Here is a 19,344-nt window from a genome sequence, read left to right on the forward strand (position 1 = left end):
AGCTGGTATATTTAAGCGAAACAGAAAACGCTAAATATATAGATGCGTTCGTGTCGTCATAACACTACCATACAACGGTAAAAGATAAATCGGAAACTCCTGGAAGGCTGCAGGGAGTAACGATTAAATGTCCTTAAAATAATAGACAATAGACCTCTCGGTTGCCATCGAAGAGGTAACTACAGCAAGCGTATAGACTTGAACCAACCAGTAGTAAAATAACGCAAGGCAAAATATGATATTATGCAATAAAGTTTTTTCATACTTACCTGGCAGACATATATACTATAGCTGAATTCGGAAATACAGCTACATACATATCTGACAGGCAAGTTTCATAAACAAAACTCAAGAGAATTGAAGCGGACAGCTCAAGCTTCTTATGTTATTGGACATAAGCGTTCATTGACGTAGTCGTACAAGTTCTATTTTTCTTGTACGAGTCTGCGAATGATGAATGAGAGCTGTTCCCGAATCTTGTCAATAAGAGCTTATCCGCTTACGCAATATAAAGTAATGAGAAGTTTGTCAATGAGAAACTAACCCATTTACGGGACAAAGAGATATTTTGTCAATGAGGGATACCCACTTACTTGACAAAACGATAGTATATGTCAATGGGGGAAAAAATTCACTGAATTGACAAAACGTAATCCAGGAAGTCGAGCATTTTATTTTTGATTCCCGTCTCAAACGAGGAAGGGGCAAGAATCCTGTTAAGAGACGGCTTACGACAGGTGAACGACGATGTTCAATTCGGCAGCGTAGTCCCGACTAAGGCTAACTAACAAAAATAATCTATCATCTGAAAAGCCCTTTCAGATGGGCTAAAAAAGCTTGCAAAAATTATCCTGGGAAGAGGAAGAAACTCTCCAACCAGCTTCCTCTCCCGTATCAAAATTTATTGGCAGTATGGCAAAGGAAGTCCTGTCTTGCGCTTTCCTGAAGAGCGTCCTTTTGATGAGTGCCTTTGCAAGAATCCTACTGAACGTTGCCCGAGAGTCCTGACGTGCAGGACGTCGAGCTTTTACTAACCCATAGCTGCCTTACCGCAAAGTCTTGACTGCGGTAGAGCAAAAGAGATCTTTCCTTGAGCTTTCCATAACTCCATCCAATCCTGGACTTTACGAAAAGCAATATTACTGACAGAGAACTCTATAATTCACGAACCCGTGGTCTTGCTGGGTTTCGGAAAAACGAAGTTGCCTTTTCACTTTAAGCTTCCTCCGAAGCACTGCTTACTTCATTATTCTTCGCAGGCGATGTAGAAGGGATCACTGAAGTTAGGTAAAAAATCTTTAGGCCCAAATCAGCTTGAAGACTTCAACAGAAACGTTCAGCCAGGCGACACACCTGGCGTGCGCTGGCCGCGCTCGCTGACGGACGTCCCACTTTGGCTAGCAGCGAGCAACGGCTCGGCGTCCACTGGCGAGCAGCGAGCGAAACTGGCCTCGGCGATCCATAGGCGCGCGCCGCTCGCGCTCGGTATCCACTGGCGTAGCGCTCGCTGCCTCGGCGTCTACTGGTGCGCGCTTGGCGTCCATCCGAACGTCCCGTCCAAGCCGAGCGTCAAAAAAAAAAAGCGTGCAGAAAAGCGTCACGCTCCTGACAGGCGTCAATGCAAGCGGAAACTAGCCTCAGGGAAGGAAGCCATTAAATTTCCTCGGAGAGAAAAAACCGGACTGCACGAAGCAGTCTCAGGTGAAGGGTTGAATCGTGTGAGAATACGCGGGGCGAGGGAACGCCTTCTTATTCCACAGCAACAAAGCTATGACGTCCGCGCTCAAAAGCGTCCTGCTTAATATGACTTGCTTTCCCTTTTCTTGGTGAAAGAACGTACACGAGTTCAGGCGACGTTCGCCTTCTTACTTCTCACTGCAACGCATGACGAGAGAGAGAGAGGAGGACGTGAAACGTCCTCTTCTATAAAGCTTCTATTTAGAGGGCGCAAGTCCTTCCGAAAGCTCCAAACCCTGCGCAGGGAGGACGCTTCGGAGGACGAGAAGCAATCCTTCAGGATTCATGCACGCACTTTGGCAGCCTGGGAGTAACTTCAGGTCTGCTGAAGGCACGTCAGATCGGTGGGAGTTCCTCGTAACCCTCCTTCGGCTTTCGACATGCTCTCTCCCTGTTCTGGGAGTCAAGCAGAGGTCCCGGCCTAGAGGCGAAATAAGGCCGATCTGACGCACCCTCCACTACACAAGGGGCACTGTCACTGCACTTAGCCACTTCACTTTTGCTCTCCAAAGCCAGCACTTTCGATTCTAAAGTTACGAATCGATAGAGTATCAGAGAAAGGTCAATACCCTCTACAGAAACTGTTTAGGGCCCGAAGGCAACATTACAGGGTTAGGAGTAACAACTACAGAAGTAGCACTCTTCACCACAATGATAGGAGAGCGAGCACCTTAGATTCCAAGATACAGATGGAATCTATAACGTAAAGGGCATTACCTCACGAGACATATTTATAGCCCGTAGGCCATACTACAGGGTAGGCAAAATAAAGTCTACAGGTAGGTTAGCCTACCCTGACTTTGTTTACTGATTAATTGCGTACTACGATCATACGTCTTCCTTACGGAATTAGACAAAGTCTCACACTCCTTACATGACAAATCTCAACAAAGAAGCAAGACACATAGCCCTCGTGCATATCGAGTGCGGAACTACCGAAGCTTTTGGTAGCCACACCCTATCTTAGCAGACAACACCCTCTGAAACTAGCCTAACTAGATTCAGATATACAAAAATGAATCATATTCAAAACAATTTAAGATAGCGTATGCCTAGCCACAAATCCAAGTCAATAAATCAAAAGACAATTAGGATATTTAGCGGCCATGAAGTTTCCAAAATCCTAAGACGGAGGTACTGAAAACAGGTGTTTCCAGCACCGGCGACAGAAAAATTATGAATAGAAAATGGGAACGGTTCCTGATACCCGCCTCCCAGCGGCGGGAATGGGTACTAACCACCTGGCCGACCACTGTGTGTGCCGGAAGTTTTTGAATTTCTGTCGGACTTCAGAAAATACAGCTATATATATCTGACAGGTAAGTTTCATGAACAAATTGTATTTTAAATATTTTTATGGTGATAAGAAATGAAACATGGATAGCGATAAGATATTCTTTTGTATACTGTTATAATGTGATAATCATTGAGTCAACTATAAAAGTTGTATTGAAGCACAAAGGTTTTTCGTAAATCACAGAATAACTAAATCAGTATTAATAGTTTTTTCTGTGGAGAGAGAAGAAGGAGAGAGAGAGAGAAGAAGAGAGATAGAGAGAGAGAGAGACGGAAAGAGAGAGAGAGAGAGAGAGAGAGAGAAGAGGAGAAGAGAGATTTTGCTATTGGCATTCATAGTATTTGAAAATTTGTAAATGAGTGTATCCTAAAAATGCATTTAGTCCTGAAAAGCAAGAAGAAAAAACAGTAATAGTGAATCTTGCTCGTACCCTAACGAACGGAGCTAGGTTTGGTGACGTCACGGTGTCATAGGTATTTTGTTTTTTTTTTCATGAATGAATATACATTTATAATAAAAAAAAATAGTTACTGTACTGCTTAGAGTACCATACTGGAATATTAATGTAATCACATCAAAATAAAGTAATCATTGCATGCTGTAAACATGTAAAGTGTATTTTTGTCTTTTGAAAAATGCATTCCCCAAGGAATTATTCCTTGAAGAGGCTTTTTATTATGAATATATGCCAATAATATATAAGTTATGCTTTTTATTATGAATATATGACAATAATATATAAGGTAAAAATGGTTTTATTACATTTACGCTTCGTCGCCGATCACAAACAACAATACGATAATCTATGACAATTATCGTTTGTATGACTGCAGTGTTCAGAGAAGTCGATTACATATACCAAAACAATAATGAAGTTCGAATTGAAAATTGATGTTTTCCTAAATGTTATTACTACTGTAATTACACTACAACTACGTATTAACATTTCTAAAAGGTTAAGAATAACAAAGGTGTTGTTAAGTGTAACTCAATGTTTACATTTCTGCTGGCCGCTCAACTACAAGTTGATGTCAATGATGTGGAATTATTCCATGAATAGGCTATATAGTATGAAGATATGCCAATAATATATAAGGTGAGAATGGTTTTATTAACTTTATTGTCAGTTGATATCATAATGTGAATCTGTTCATGCATTTGCTGGTTATCGGAACCGGACGAGGCTTAGCCTACAACGGACAAGCCCGCGATGCTGCGATTCATACCAGTGATATAGATTGAGAAGTGGTCCAAGGAAAAACCCGTGATTAACTGAATCCGTGATTGCTGATCCACGACTAAGCGAGGCCCCACTGTATTTTCCTTCTTCCCATTGCTGTAATAAGATTCTAATTCTATACCTATTACAATATCTCTTTGTCCCAACCTTAAACTCTCTCTTCTCTTAGCAGACCTATCCTTTATTGCTGTATCAACAGATACACAAAAATACACAATACGTACTTACAAATCAGGTGGGATGAAAATATAAAATGGAAATATGAAATGCAGTTAGAGAAGCATTTGTGCATGTGTATATTGAAAAACAGTTAAGAAAAGACCACTTGACATGTAAGATGAGATTTTTCTAAAACGGAAGTATTCCATATCTAACCAGCACTTAACTAGTTTTTAACCCTTAATGGACAGGGTAAGAAATCAATATGCAGCACCCAAGGCCAGCAAAACTTTGAGGATGGCTAATTAAAGAAAAAAAAAAAAAATGGAAAGAGGAAGATATGCAAATGCACATGGTGTAAGGAAAAAATCTAAAAAATTTCCCCTACCTTCCAAGAGAAGTCTAAAATGACTATTTACAACTCCTTGTTGGGCCTCTTTTACAAGAAAATTGTAAATTTTGCGTGTTATACATTATTTTTCTAATAAATAAATTTAATTTTGTAAAATTATAATTCTAGCTTACACAATATCAAAACAGATAAGAAATAAAATTAGTAACAAATTCTCAGCATAATTGTAAAATATTTATGTAAATTTACAGAACGAAGATGCAATAACTTTTTTGGATTTATAGTACAGTATATGTTTTTTCTCATATTTCTTTGCACTTTTCTTGGCAAAATTACATTTATACGGCCATACTATCATAAAAGATAAGAACTAAAACCAACAGCAACCCCTTAGTGTATTTATTAGCAAATTTACAAAAGATCTTGTGAGAGAGATGTACTACATCCTCCCTTGGAGTCAAGACCCCAATTAAAGGGACCGTCCACTATGTTGTGTATTTTTTTTTTTTTTTTTATTATTATTCAAAATACATAATTTCCCTATATGTTTTTAGATATATATAACTTCATCATACAAAAATTTCAAGTAATTTGAGCAAAAACTTTTAGATTTATTAGTGAAAATTATTTTTTAAAGGTAGCGATTTCTCCACTAATATAACATCAATTTTATTGAAAATCATACCATGAAAACTACTTTATATATGGAATAATTCTGAGGACCAAATTTTGATTCTTTTTTATGATTTTTTTTTGTCTACACTCAATTGTAAAAAAAAGAAAGAAAGAAAAAATTGGCTCACAAGGAATGATGGGATTTTTATTCCTCTTTCCAATGATATCTTTCTCTCTAAAATTGGATAATAAATAACAGTAATGGCTACCAACATGCGAATAAGTATGTTTTTGAGTTATGAGCTCCCAAAGATTTGCTATGTAAATTTTCGCTTTTTTCTTATAAAAGTCAAAACAACATTATAATTATTATAATTACTTTATTTTTACTTTTATTGTTGATTTCTACATCAAGGATCCTGGTCCTCCCCCTAAAAGTGGTATTAATACCCTAAGCGTGACAGGAGACAATAATGTTGACGGCGTGACATGAGACAATAAGGGAGCTGATAACAATGAATTTTCGTGTTTTTCTTTCAGCACACTCCTGGCCTTCACTAATTTTGTTTTGCTCTAGCCTTAGTTGCTTAGTAGCCTTCTTGATCTAGGTAACTTCGCATTGCTATAAGTTCACTAGGAAGTTATAAAAACAACGTAAACAGCAAGTAAACAAACGCATGTGCATGCAACCACTTTGACGTCTGTGGAGTAACTGAGTTGTTCGCTTGAGTGAGAGTCTCGCCTAAAACTGCCCAGTGCTCTCACACTACCTTTCATTGCTGCCAGACATATGAGAATTTTGAAACAAATCTGAAAAAATCACTGTATATATGCAAAAATAAACACGCTCAGACGATCCTGGCAAACTCAGTCATACAGACGATGCAGTTATGATGACGTCACCATATAAAAACCGCTATATCTTCATTATTTGTAAAAATAATTGGCTGAAACTTCTAGAAAGCATGTACGGCATGTTTCTGCATAGAAATAATAAGTTATTTTTTATTTTTTCAAGTTGATAAGTCATCCCCCATAGCAGACGGTCCCCTAAGTCTCTCATGAGGCTCCCAGTGGATTTTAGGCAGTCTAAAAGTTGCCATTAGTGAATTTATAGCCTATAGAAGTAATGGCACCTCTTTCCACCTGATTCCCCCCAATATCGATGGGACGTAACATTGTTACTCATCATGAGTGACTCTGTCCACCACCCAAAACCAGTTTTTGCTACTCATGTGAACATGCCTGTCCATTAAGGGCTAATATAGTCGTTTTTTTTTCCCTCCCATAGCTGTGAAAATACTCTTGCAGAAATGTAATTTTTGCAATCTATATACACATTTATTACTGTTCACATCCTAAGAACACTTACCTAGGTCTAGGTGGACCTCTACTGAGTGAAACAGTTACAGAGTCAGTGCCTTGACCCAAACCTCTACCTCGACCTCTGCCACGCCCTCGCCCTCTACCTCTGCCACGACCTTGGGGAGATTTAAGCTCTACTCTAGCATCACCTGTGAAATAATTTAAGAGTAGTATTTCATAGTCATATGGCACTTAAATATTTTAACTACTTTACATTCAGCTAATGAAAAACAAATGAGGAAGGTATAATCCTATTAATATATATAAATATAATTGTTTCTTTTTATTAGATTTTTATAATTAAAGTTTTGTTAAACAAAGGACCAAGTGCATATGGTACAAAATCCTTTAACAAAAGCCCAAATTCTTATTGATTGATGAATTAGTCAGTGATCTTGGTGACAAACCTTACAATAAAAACATAGTTTTATATTTCATAAGTACAACTTAGTGGAGGCAGTCCCTAGTTATTGGCAGACTTGGTTAATGGCGATTTATGGCACTTGTCTAGCGCCGTAAAATTGGTGATTTATGGCAACATAACGCAAGTTCCAGTTACTGGCACCATAAGAAAATAGTTATTGTGCCATAACAGTTGCCATTAACCGGATATCAGCACCATTAACCAGTATCAGTGCCATAAATCGCCAAGTTTCGGTTAATGGCCGTTTTCACTTACCAGCAACCCCCCCCAAAACAGAACACCCATCGATAACCGGGGACTACATGTACAGTTCAAAAGATGCTTCATTACTCAATAACATCAGCAGCAAGATCAGCCATATTTAATGCTGACACAACTGTGAGATAATTTCATTAACCCCTACAGGCTGGGCTGAATATAAATTAACATTACCCGCAGACCAGGCAAACTATAGGGTCAGCCATTTGAAAAAAAAAAAAAAAACTGTAATGAGGAAGACATGCAAATGTACAAGGTATAAGAAAAATAAAATCCAAAAACATTTCTGGTACCTTTGCAGGGTCCCTTTGGTCCCTAGCCTAAAACCCTTTTCATTCTTCTTGCTGTACTACTCTGTTAATCATAGTCTCTTTTTTTCTAACAATTAATTCATGGTGCAACTGCAAGGTTTTCCTAATGTTACACCTTTCAAACCTTTTTACATCAATTTCCATTTCAGTGCTGAATAACCTCGTAGGTCCCAGCACTTGGTCCTTATGCCTAAATTCTATACAGTCGAACCCAGTATTCTGGGGTTAGGGACCACAACCCACGAAAACTGAAAATCTGCATTAATTTCTTATGCCTGTCTAAAAACACTTACGTATAACTGCCTATTTTAATAGTTCAACCCTTGATGGACGGATACCTTCATATGAGTAACAATAACATGTTTTGAGTGGTGGACAGATTACCACCAGGTGAGTATCAATACTGCACATCATTGATTTGGAAGTAATCGGGCGAGATAGAGGTTCCATTACTTAAATAGCCCATAAATTTACTAATGGCAACTTTTAGATGGACTCAGCTCACAAATTCTAGGTGGCTCATGATTTATTTGTGTACTTAACTTCAAGGAAGGAGAGAGAGACTCTCTCTATCTCATTTTGAAAAAGAAAGTATGTCAGTTATAATTGTAATTTTGCAAAGAAATATTGTAAAAGAGGCCCCACAACAGCTTGTAAATGCATACGGTAGTCATTTTCTACTTGTGTATGATAGGGAGAATTTTTTTAGAATTTTTTCTTAACCTTGTGGCATTTGCATATCTTAATTTTCAGAATTTTTTCTTAACCTTGTGCATTTGCATATCTTAATTTTTCAGAATTTTTTTCTTAACCTTGTGCATTTGCATATCTTAATTTTTCAGAATTTTTTTCTTAACCTTGTGCATTTGCATATCTTAATTTTTCAGAATTTTTTTCTTAACCTTGTGCATTTGCATATCTTAATTTTTCCACTGATGTGTTTGGCCAACCTCAAAGTCTGCACAGTCTGTGGTGGTGCATTTTTTTTTTTTTTTTTTTTTTTTACCCAGTTTTTCTTAAGGGTTTAAATTCCAAACAAAATCTTAAAACTAAAACACCTGCCTATTCTAATAGTTCAAACACCAAACATACCTTAAACTATCTTCCTACACCATATATACCTTAAACTATCATCCTAAAACACTTCAATATCATTTCAAAGTCATCTTACAATATTACCCTCAAAATATGTCTTTCAAATGTGTGAAAACTAATCAAGTTCCCCTATACTATTCAGGTACAGCCATTTTTTCTTATAAAGTATTCAATCCACCCCATTTTCTTTTTACAGTAGATAGGGGAAACATTGGGCCAATTTATAAGTAGAGTTAAGTACTGTACCTAAATATTTAAATATGCATTGATAAACAATATCTTTAATTAATAGTCAGCTGTGTAAATATTAATATTTGAAAATTAGTAAATATGTAACATTATCATAAATAATGTATTTAGTTAAGAAAATAATAAGAAAATATGATATTGTAATGATAACAATTAAGTTTGTTCATACTTTACCTGGCAGATATATATAGCTGTATTTTTCCGAGTCCGACAGAATTTTAAAAACTTACGACACACACAGTGGGAGTCAGGTGGTTAGTACCCATTCCCGCCGCTGGGAGACGGGTATCAGGAACCATTCCCATTTTCTATTCATAATTTTTATTTCCACTGTCTCCTGAGGGGAGGTGGGTGGGTACTTGATTATATATATCTGCCAGGTAAGTATGAACAAACTTAATTGTATCATTACAATATCATTTTGTTCATGAAACTTACCTGTCAGATATATATATAGCTGAATCCCACCTTTGGTGGTGGGAGTAAACAGAATAGAAGATTTTAGGAAACATATATATGCAGATAATTGATATCTTGGTTCCTTACCTATTAGCATAGCTGGCTTCGTGGTTACTGCCACGTAAGTCTGCTTTGTGCTACTAGAGTTGCCAGCGAGGTAGAGACCTATACAGCTGGTGCACTCCAGATGATCTGTCAACAGGGGCGAGACCACAACGTGACTAGACCATTGACCATACAATGAGGGCAACGAAGTAAAACACAACCACCTGGCATAGCCTACCAAAGGTATCCCACTTAGACTAAGCTAATGGAAGGGAGATCCGCCCCAGGCGGTCACCCCACAACCATAAAACACAGGTTAAAAACTCACCTAACCATTAAAGGATAGGATGAGTGCTACCTCCTGCCCCCAAAACAGTGTCTGCAGCAACGTATGGTCCGAGCGAGTAGCAATTTTCGTATGTTGCTTTCACCTCCCGCAGGTAGTATGAAGCGAACACCGAATTGTTTTGTGCCAATATGTGGCACTCAAAATGTCTTTGAGTGCCATATTTTTGTGAAAGGCTACCGAGGTAGCGATAGCCCTCACCTCGTGGGCTTTCACTTTTAGAAGCTTCATATCACTATCACTGCACTTTTCATGAGCCTCTTTAATCTTACTTCTTAGGAGAATGCCAGTGCGTTTTTTCTTTCGACATCGGAAGATCCGGTTTTTTCACCGAGCACCACAAGTTCTCAGAAGAGCCTCTGCAGGCTTTAGTTCTCTGCAAATAGAATTTGAGAGCCCTGACCGGACACAGGACTCTCTCAGGTTCATTACCCACTATTTTCTGACAACCCTTTGATCTCAAACGTCCTCGGCCAAGGGTTGGAAGGGTTCTCGTTCTTTGGTAAGAACGTAGGACTTAAAGAGCAAACCGCATTATGATCCGTGAACCCAATCTGCTTACTTATAACCTGGATTTTGCTAACCCTCTTCGCCGTCGCCAGAGCGGTTAGGAAAATGGTCTTCTTCGTCAGATTCCTAAGTGAAGCTGAATGGAGCGGTTCGAACTGACTTGACATCAGGAACTTAAGCACCAAGTCCAAGTTCCACGATGGTACTTTAGGTTGGATAACCTTTGTAGTCTCGAAAGATCTAATGAGATCATGAAGGTCTCTGTCATTTGCCAAGTCGAGTCCTCTGTGTCTGAAGACTACAGAAGCACGTCCTGTAGCCTTTTATCTTGGAACAGCTAACTTCACTTCTTTTCTCAGGTAAAGAAGAAAATCTGCTATCTGGCTCACGGAGGTCGTGGTGGAGGAAAATGCCCTCCTTCCTGCACCAACTTCTGAAGACAGCCCACTGCGATTGAGGAGGGCCTCCTTGCTGTGGCAATCGCCTTAGCCACAGGTCTTGAAAAACCCCTCGCTCTGGCCAACTTCTTGATAGTCTGAACGCAGTCAGACTCAGAGCGGGGAGGTTTTTGTGGTACCTTTCGAAGTGGGGCTGTCTGAGTAGATCTTTCCTTAGGGGCAGAGTCCTCGGAAAGTCTACCAGGAAGGGCATGACCTCTGTGAACCAGTCGGCCGCTGGCTAGAAGGGGGTGGCGGATGAGGGTCATCGCCCCGCTCCCTCTGATGCCGCGAACTTCCTCATTACCTCCCCGAGGATCTTGAATGGGGGAAAGGCGTACAGGTCCAGACCCGACCAATTCCAAAGTAGGGCGTCTACTGCCACTGCTCCTGGGTCCAGAACTGGTGAGCAATACAGCGGAAGTCTCCTTGTCCTGGATGTTGCGAAAACGTCCACATGAGGACGTCCCCACAGCTTCCACAACGACTGGCATACCTCCTGGTGAAGGGTCCATTCCGTCAGCAGAAGCTGTCCTCACCGACTGAGAAGGTCCGCTCGAACGTTCTCTACCCCTGACACGAATCTTGTCAGGATAGCGACGTCTTGCGACTTTGCCCATAACAGGACTTCCTTCGCGATGGCGAACAGAGAAGGAGAGTGGGTTCCCCCCTGTTTCCTGAGGTATGCCAGGGCTGTGGTGTTGTCCGAGTTGATCTGAATGACTTTGTTGGAGACTTCATCCTGGAAGAACCTTAGCGCCAGGTGAATCGCTGATAGTTCTTTGAGATTTATGTGCCAGGATACCTGTTCCCCTCTCCAAGTGCCTGACACTTCTCTCCCTCCTAGTGTTGCTCCCCAACCCGTGGACGACGCGTCGGAAAACAACACTAGGTCGCGGTTCCGAAGCTTGAGCAAAAGCCCTTCTGCAAGCTTCCACGGATCGGACCACCATCTTAGGTGTTCTTTCACCTCTTCCGTCAACAACAAGATCGCTTCCAGATCTTGTTTGCGTTTCCAATTGTTGGAAAGGAAGAATTGAAGTGGTCTGAGGTGCAACCTTCCCAGAGAAACAAACTTCTCCAGTGAGGAAATGGTCCCCAGCAGACTCATCCATTCCCTCACCGAGCATGTTTCCTTCCCCAGAAAGGCTGACACTTTGTCTAGCATTGAAGTTGTCGCCCCTGGACGAAAAGCCCGAAAAGCCACTGAGTCCATCTGAATCCCCAGATAGACTAAGGATTGAGAAGGAGTCAGATGCGACTTTTCGAGGTTCACCAGAAGTCCCAGGGACTTCGCTAATGACAAGGTCGTGTGAAGGTCCTCCAGACACCGGTCTTGCGATGAGGCTCGAATAAGCCAGTCGTCCAGGTAGAGAGAGATCCTTATCTTCGCAAGATGGAGCCACCTCGCAACATTCTTCATAAGAATGGTGAAAACCATCGGCGCTGTGCTTAGACCGAAGCAGAGTGCCCTGAACTGGAATACCTTCCCCTTCAGGACAAACCGCAGGTATTTCCTTGATTGGGGATGGATGGGGACGTGAAAATACGCGTCCTGTAGGTCTAGTGAGACCATCCAATCCCCCGGTCTTAAAGCTGCTAGCACAGATTGAGGTGTCTCCATCTTGAACTTCTGCTTGGTAACGAAGAGGTTTAGACTGCTGACATCCAGAACGGGTCGCCACCCCCCTGACTGTTTCGGCACCAGGAACAGACGGTTGTAAAAACCTGGAGAATTCAGGTCGAAGACCTGTTCCACAGCTTGCTTCTCGATCATTTGATCTAGAAGGTCGTGAAGCACTTTCTGCTTTTCTCCTTGATACGAAGGAGACAAATCCTTTGGTGTCGAAGACAGCGGGGGGTGACTTCAGGAACGGGATTCTGTACCCCTTCCTCACGATGTCCAGCGACCAAGCGTCAGCACCTCTCTCTTCCCAGGCTCTCGCGAAAAGCAGAAGTCTGGCTCCTACCGGTGGCTGAAGGACTTCCCATTCACTTCCTACTCTTTGAAGGAGCGGGGGTTTTGCCTCTGGAAGTGCCTCTTCCTTGAGGGGCTGGCTTCGAGGAAGATCCAGGTCGAAAGGGCTTCGAGGAAGATCCAGGTCGAAAGGGCTTCGATTTCTTGGCAGAAGAAACCCCAGAAGACGAAGTACTTGCTGGTCTCCTCGATGACTGAGCCAGAAGGTCTTGGGTCGCTTTCTCTTGCAGACTCGCGGCTATGTCCTTTACCATAGACTGGGGGAAGAGATGGTCTGAAAACGGAGCGAAGAGCAAATCCGCCTTTTGCATTGGAGAGACAGATTTAGCTGTAAAGTTACAGAAGAGTGCTCTTTTCTTAAGAAGTCCTGTGCTGAAATGAGCAGTCAACTCCTCAGAACCATCCCTGACGGCCTTGTCCATGCAAGACAATACACTGGACAGCTCCCCCAGACTAATGGAATCAGAACTCCTGGACCTGGCATCCAAAACTCCTAGACACCAGTCGAGAAAGTTAAAGACCTCTAGAGTCCTGAAGAGGCCTTTAAGATGAAAATCTAACTCGCTATGAGTCCAAGAGACTTTCGACGATGACAGAAGGGCCCTTCTGGAGGCATCCACAATGCTCCCAAAATCACCTAGAGCCGAGGCTGGAAGTTTAACTCCGACGTTTTCTCCCGTCTCGTACCACATACCCGCTTTCCCGCAGTCTTGAAGGCGGCAGAGCGAAAGAAGTCTTACCCGAAGCTTTCCTCCTCTCCATCCAATCGTGGACTTTGCGAAAAGCTTGCTTCGTGGAAAGCAACTTCATCTTCACAAAGCCCGAGACCTTAGACGCTTTGGATGAAGAAAATTGAGAGGGAGGAGTGCGAGGAGCTTCAGGCTGGAAGTTGTCTCCAAACTCCGATTGGAGAAGACGAGTCAAAACCTTGTAGTCAGTCGAGACGGGAGCCAACTGCTGTTCCTCGTCTGCTTCAACGAAAGCGTCACTCACTTCCTCTTCAGAAACTGGAGAAGTCGGAGGAAGTACCGAAGAATCTCGAGCAGAAATGTGAGCAGAAGAAGAAGGAGCCTCTCGTGCTGAAGAATTCTCAACAAAGAAAGCGCGGCGAACAGGTAGAGTTCCCGCTTCCACCTGAGCTTGCAGTAGTGTGGAACTAGCGTCCGCAGGCACGCGCTTGGCGTCCAATGCCACATGTCTGGCGCCGACTGGCGCGCACTCGACATCCACTAGTGCACGCCTGGCATCCACTAGCGCTCACTGAGTGTCCACTGGCGCACGCTTGACTTGCACTGAAGCGCGCTCGGCGTCCACTGAAGTGCTCTTGACTTGCACTGAAACACACTCGGCGTCCACTGAAACATCAGGTTTCGCAAGAGCGGGTAATACCGCTTCGCGAGAGTGAGAAACGAATATCTCACCTCCTCTAGAGAGCCGCTGGGGAGCAGAACGAACTCTAGAGGGAGACGAGAAGGAGAGGGAGAACGTCTCAACTTCTTCACAGGAAGTCTGTCATCCTTCCTACGACGACGCGGAAGAGTCTCTCTTGAAGCAATAACATCCTGAAGTTGCTGCTGCAGCGACTGAAGAATCTTCCTGGTAGGTGAAGCCTCTTTTTCTGGGGAGGGGCTGATCCTGTGAGCAGGAGAGTGGCGAGGGGATGCCTCCTTCCTACTCCCAGGAACCGCCACTTCACGCACTCGAGAGCGAATGTGGCGCTCGAACGAGTCACCTTCAAGCGAATCCACATCTGATGAATCCTTATGCTTCTTCTGCGGTGGAAAAGCAGTGAACGCACTATCTGGTGAAGAGCAAAGTTCCGGAGAACAACTTGGACGTGAAGCGTCCCGAACACAAACAGTCCTTTTCAGCAGACGTGATGCAGCATGAGAACTCCACCCCTTACGCGGGGAGGAAGCCTCCGAAGACGAAAAGCACTCCTTGAGGGGACGTGCACTCGCACGCTCCTTGGCAGTCTGGGTAGTTTCATCAGAAGCTGCCGAAGGCACGCCAGATCGGTGGGGGTTCCTCGTAACCCTCCTTCGGCTTTCGACATGCTCTCTCCCCGTAACCTGGGAGTCAAGCAGAGGTCCCGGCCTAGAGGCGAAATAAGGCCGATCTGACGCACCCTCCACTACACAAGGGGCACTATCACTGCACTTCTGCACTTCACTTTTGCTCTCAAGAGCCATCACTTTCGATTTCAAATTACGAATCGACTCTAGAATCAAAGATAAAGTATTACCTTCTACAGACACTGCTTCAGGGCCCAAAGGCAACACTACAGGGTTAGGAGCATTAACTACAGAAGGAGGGTTAACAGGAGAATCATTAATTTCTTGCCTACCTGAAACACTCCTAGAGGAAGACCTCCTTAACCTATCCCGTTCAAGTTTCCTAAGATAGGTTTCATATGCCTTCCACTCAGAATCTGTTAAGCTTTCACACTCCTTACAGCGACTTTCAAACGCACATTCATGCTCCCTGCAACCTTTACATACAGTATGAGGGTCTACTGAAGCTTTCAGTAGCCTACCTCTACAGTCAGACTTAAGAGCAAAATCTAGCGCTAGCTGTACTAGACCCCGACATCTTATCCAAAGAAAAATCAATACCAAAGTCAAATCAATCCACAATTAACACGTGCCTAGCCACCGATCCAAGTCAGATAACCAAAAAAAACCAAAAGGGATACTCAAGTAGCCAATAAGTTTCCAAAATCTAGACGGAGGTGCTGCAAACAGATGTTTACAACACCGGCGACAGAAAAATTATGAATAGAAAATGGGAATGGTTCCTGATACCCGCCTCCCAGCGGCGGGAATGGGTACTAACCCCCTGACTCCCACTGTGTGTGTGTCGTAAGTTTTTAAAATTCTGTCGGACTCGGAAAAATACAGCTATATATATATATCTGACAGGTAAGTTTCATGAACAAAACAGTAATTAGTGAATATTGCTCTATGAAAAAAATAAGTGAATTAGTCAAGTTTACGGGATTTACTTGGATTTACAGTCCACAGAAAAATCTGTGACTAACTGAAGCTGCGAATGCTGAACTGCAATATAGCAAAGGGCCACTGTATTCTATTCTAACAAAGATACCACCTCTTTTTGAAGCACCAGATACTTTTCCTGCCGATGAAAGAAAGCTGTGGGAGACAACGTTGGTTGAAGAGGAACCAGAAACAGAATTACAACTCTCCTTCAGTATCTCTACAACCCAATATTCCCGCTCCTGAGTGTTAACTCTATTCAGAATACTTATGCATGATACTGTGCTTTGCACTTATTACTTGTTTATGTTGTGATGGAAGACCAAGCAAGGGCTCACATTGTAGGCAGGCAATTGGTGGATCAGATCTCCGAAATAAATAGTCACAGTTTTTATGTCTGTCTTTGAATTCTCCTGCCACACTGGTCTACGTGATCAACAAATAGTAGCAAAGCTTGGTTGCGGCAGGCAGCTTGTTTTGCCAGTTTTCAGTGCGAATAAAGGTTATGACTGCTGGTAACAAGAGCTGAAAGCATGGCAGCTTATCACAAGTAACAAAGTTGTTGCCCTGACATGAGATTACACTTAGCAAACTAATCCTTCACCAACTGCATGAAACATGTCTCAGAGGAAGGTAATGGAGGGCACAGAACCTCATCACCACAGAAACCAACCTGGTTCCCCGACAGTGGACTCTTCCAACTGTTACCTCTAAATGGACGCAATAAGATCTCGCATTAAGAAGAGATGGTTTGCTAGCATAAATTCAGGCAAACCTTTAACCGACTCTAAAAGAAGGTTAACATCCTACTCTAACTTCTCGATATGCTTTTCTTGAACAGAAAGGAGAGTGGAGAATGGAGCTAAAGAAGTTAAAGGTCCCTGATAATGAGGAAAAATGGCAGATGTGTCCTGACCTAACTTCACGCTTCATCAATCTATCTGTTTCCCTTTTCTTCCTAAGTATAAGAAACTTTAGCATAAGGTATTTGACCAATCCCTATATTCATCACATCTATTCTCAAGATCATACACCATAACCCTGAAGCCTGCATAAACAGTGTCTCATGAAAATTAAACATGCTGCTTCTTAGCCTTGCTTCTCATGGAAGACAGCCTGAAGAACAAATGCAGACTTATTATACTATTGTGAAAGCAGCAAACCGCTAAAACAACAAAATACCTATGACCGCCCTCCAAAGTAGCAAATAGAATTTTGACAGCAGAAAAAACATTCAAAATACAGCTGGTGGAGAAATATTCAAATACAGCCAACTGATTTTCTTATTCTTTTATTTTAAATGCCAATGCGCCTGTCAGCACAAAGACAACTATCTTTAACAATAGTATGATTCATCTCAAAAAAAAAAAAAAAAAAAAAAAAAAATGAAGCTGCAGACAATACACATGGGGTGGGAAATGTAGGAGATTAAAATTTTCAATGCAAATTTCTTAAAATATTATCATTTACTAATTTGAATATTTACACAACACTGAAAGTTGTGAAGTGTTTTAAAATGTTATTGTTATTATACAATTAAGTTTGTTCATACTTACCTGGCAGAGATATATATAGCTGCATTTTCTGAAGTCCGACGACAGAATTTCAAAAACTCGGGCACACAGCAGTGGGCGGCCAGGTGGTAGTACCCATTCCCGCCGCTGGGAGGCGGATATCAGGAACCATTCCCATTTTCTATTCATATTTTATTAATGCCTCTGTCTCCTGAGGGGAGGAGGGCGGGCACTTTAATTATATATATCTGCCAGGTAAGTATGAACAAACTTAATTGTATAATAACAATAACATTTTGTTCATGCCACTTACCTGACAGATATATATATAGCTGAATCCCACCTTCGGATGGTGGGAAGAGACAGAATAGGATTTTTTAGGAAACTTAAATTAAGTAGATGATATACATCTTGGTTCCTCACCTGTTTGCAAAGTAGACTATGTGGATTACTGTCACTAGGCTGCTTTTGCTTAAATCAGAGTTACCAGCCAGGTGGAGACCTGTAGTGCTGGTGCGCTCTGGATGATCTGTCAACGGGTACGAGACCTCAACATGACAAGACCATCGAGGCCATACAAATGAGGGCAACGAAGCAACTGACCACCACCTGACCAACTATTCACAAAAAACCCCTAAAGGATGGGAGATCTTCACATAAGACTCACCACAACCTAAAAACACAACAACAAACTAACCTAATCCTAACTAAGGGATAGGGAAAGAGCTACTTCCGGACCCCAAGACTGTGTCCGCAGAAACGTATGGCCCAGTGCATTACAATCGTCATAAATCGTTCTCACATCCCTTATGGTAATGTGAGGCGAAGACGGAGTTACTCCTCCAAAAGGTGCAATCAAGGATGTCCTTGATTGACATGTTCTTTTGGAAGGCAAGAGAGGTAGCGACAGCTCGAACTTCGTGCGCTTTCACTCGTAAGAGGCTCAAATCAGTCTTCTGGAAAGATGAATGAGCCTCCTTAATGACGTCCCTTAGAAAGAAAGCAACAGCATTCTTCGATAAAGGTAACTCTGGTCTCTTCACAGAGCACCAGAGATTACCTGAGGGACCTCTTACCTCTTTCGTTCTATGCACATAGAACTTGAGAGCCCTGACCGGGCACAGGACTCTCTCTGGTTCTTGGCCCACCAGACTTGACATACCCTTGATCTCGAAAGTCTTCGGCCAAGGGTTCGAAGGATTTTCATTCTTCGCCAAGAAAGTTGGGTTCAACGAGCAGACAGCATTGTCTCCTTTGAATCCCATTAACTTGCTAAACGCTTGAATTTCACTAACTCTCTTAGCCGTCGCAAGAGAAGTTAGGAAAAGAGCCTTCCTTGTCAAGTTTCGAAGAGACGCTGCCTGAAGCGGTTCGAAAGGGCTTGACATAAGGAATTTAAGGACCACGTCAAGGTTCCATGACGGAGGTCTCATTTGAGGAACCTTCGAAGTCTCGAAAGACTTTAACAGGTCATGAATGTCCTTGTTGTCAGACAGGTCAAGGCCTCTGTGCCTAAAAAACCGCTGACACCTGCTTTTGTATCCCTTGATGGTAGGGACCGCTAATTTCTGCACATTCCTGAGAAAGAGCAGAAAATCAGCTATCTGGTTCACAGAGGTCGAGGAAGAGGAAACTCCCTCCTTTTACACCATGCCTGGAAGGAAGCCCACTTCGATTAGTAAACAGCTCTTGTGGAAGCACGTCTTGCATGTGAGATTGCTCTCGCAGCTGCTTTCGAAAAACCTCTCGCTCTGGCCAACTTTTCGATAGTCTGAACGCAGTCAGACCCAGAGCGGAGAGGTTTTGGTGAAACCTTTCGAAGTGGGGCTGTTTGAGTAGATCTTTCCTCCAGGGCAATGTCCTTGGAAAGTCTACAAGGAAAGACATGACCTCTGTGAACCATTCTCTCGCTGGCCACATCGGAGCGATCAGGGTCAACCTCGTCCCTTCTGAGGCC

At 42.4% G+C, this 19,344-nt stretch overlaps 1 protein-coding gene across 1 annotated transcript in view; it reads right to left on the reverse strand.

Moving 5' to 3' along the window:
- LOC135210416 (uncharacterized) overlaps positions 1–19,344 on the reverse strand; it is a 64,157-nt gene that overhangs the window by 11,976 nt on the left and 32,837 nt on the right. The window contains exon 5 of the mRNA XM_064243317.1: positions 6,773–6,914. Within this exon, the coding sequence (XP_064099387.1) occupies positions 6,773–6,914 (142 nt within the window). The remainder of the gene's footprint in view (positions 1–6,772; positions 6,915–19,344) is intronic.

This window comes from Macrobrachium nipponense, chromosome 39 (assembly GCF_015104395.2).
Source record: "Macrobrachium nipponense isolate FS-2020 chromosome 39, ASM1510439v2, whole genome shotgun sequence".
NCBI classification, from domain to species: Eukaryota; Metazoa; Arthropoda; class Malacostraca; order Decapoda; family Palaemonidae; genus Macrobrachium; species Macrobrachium nipponense.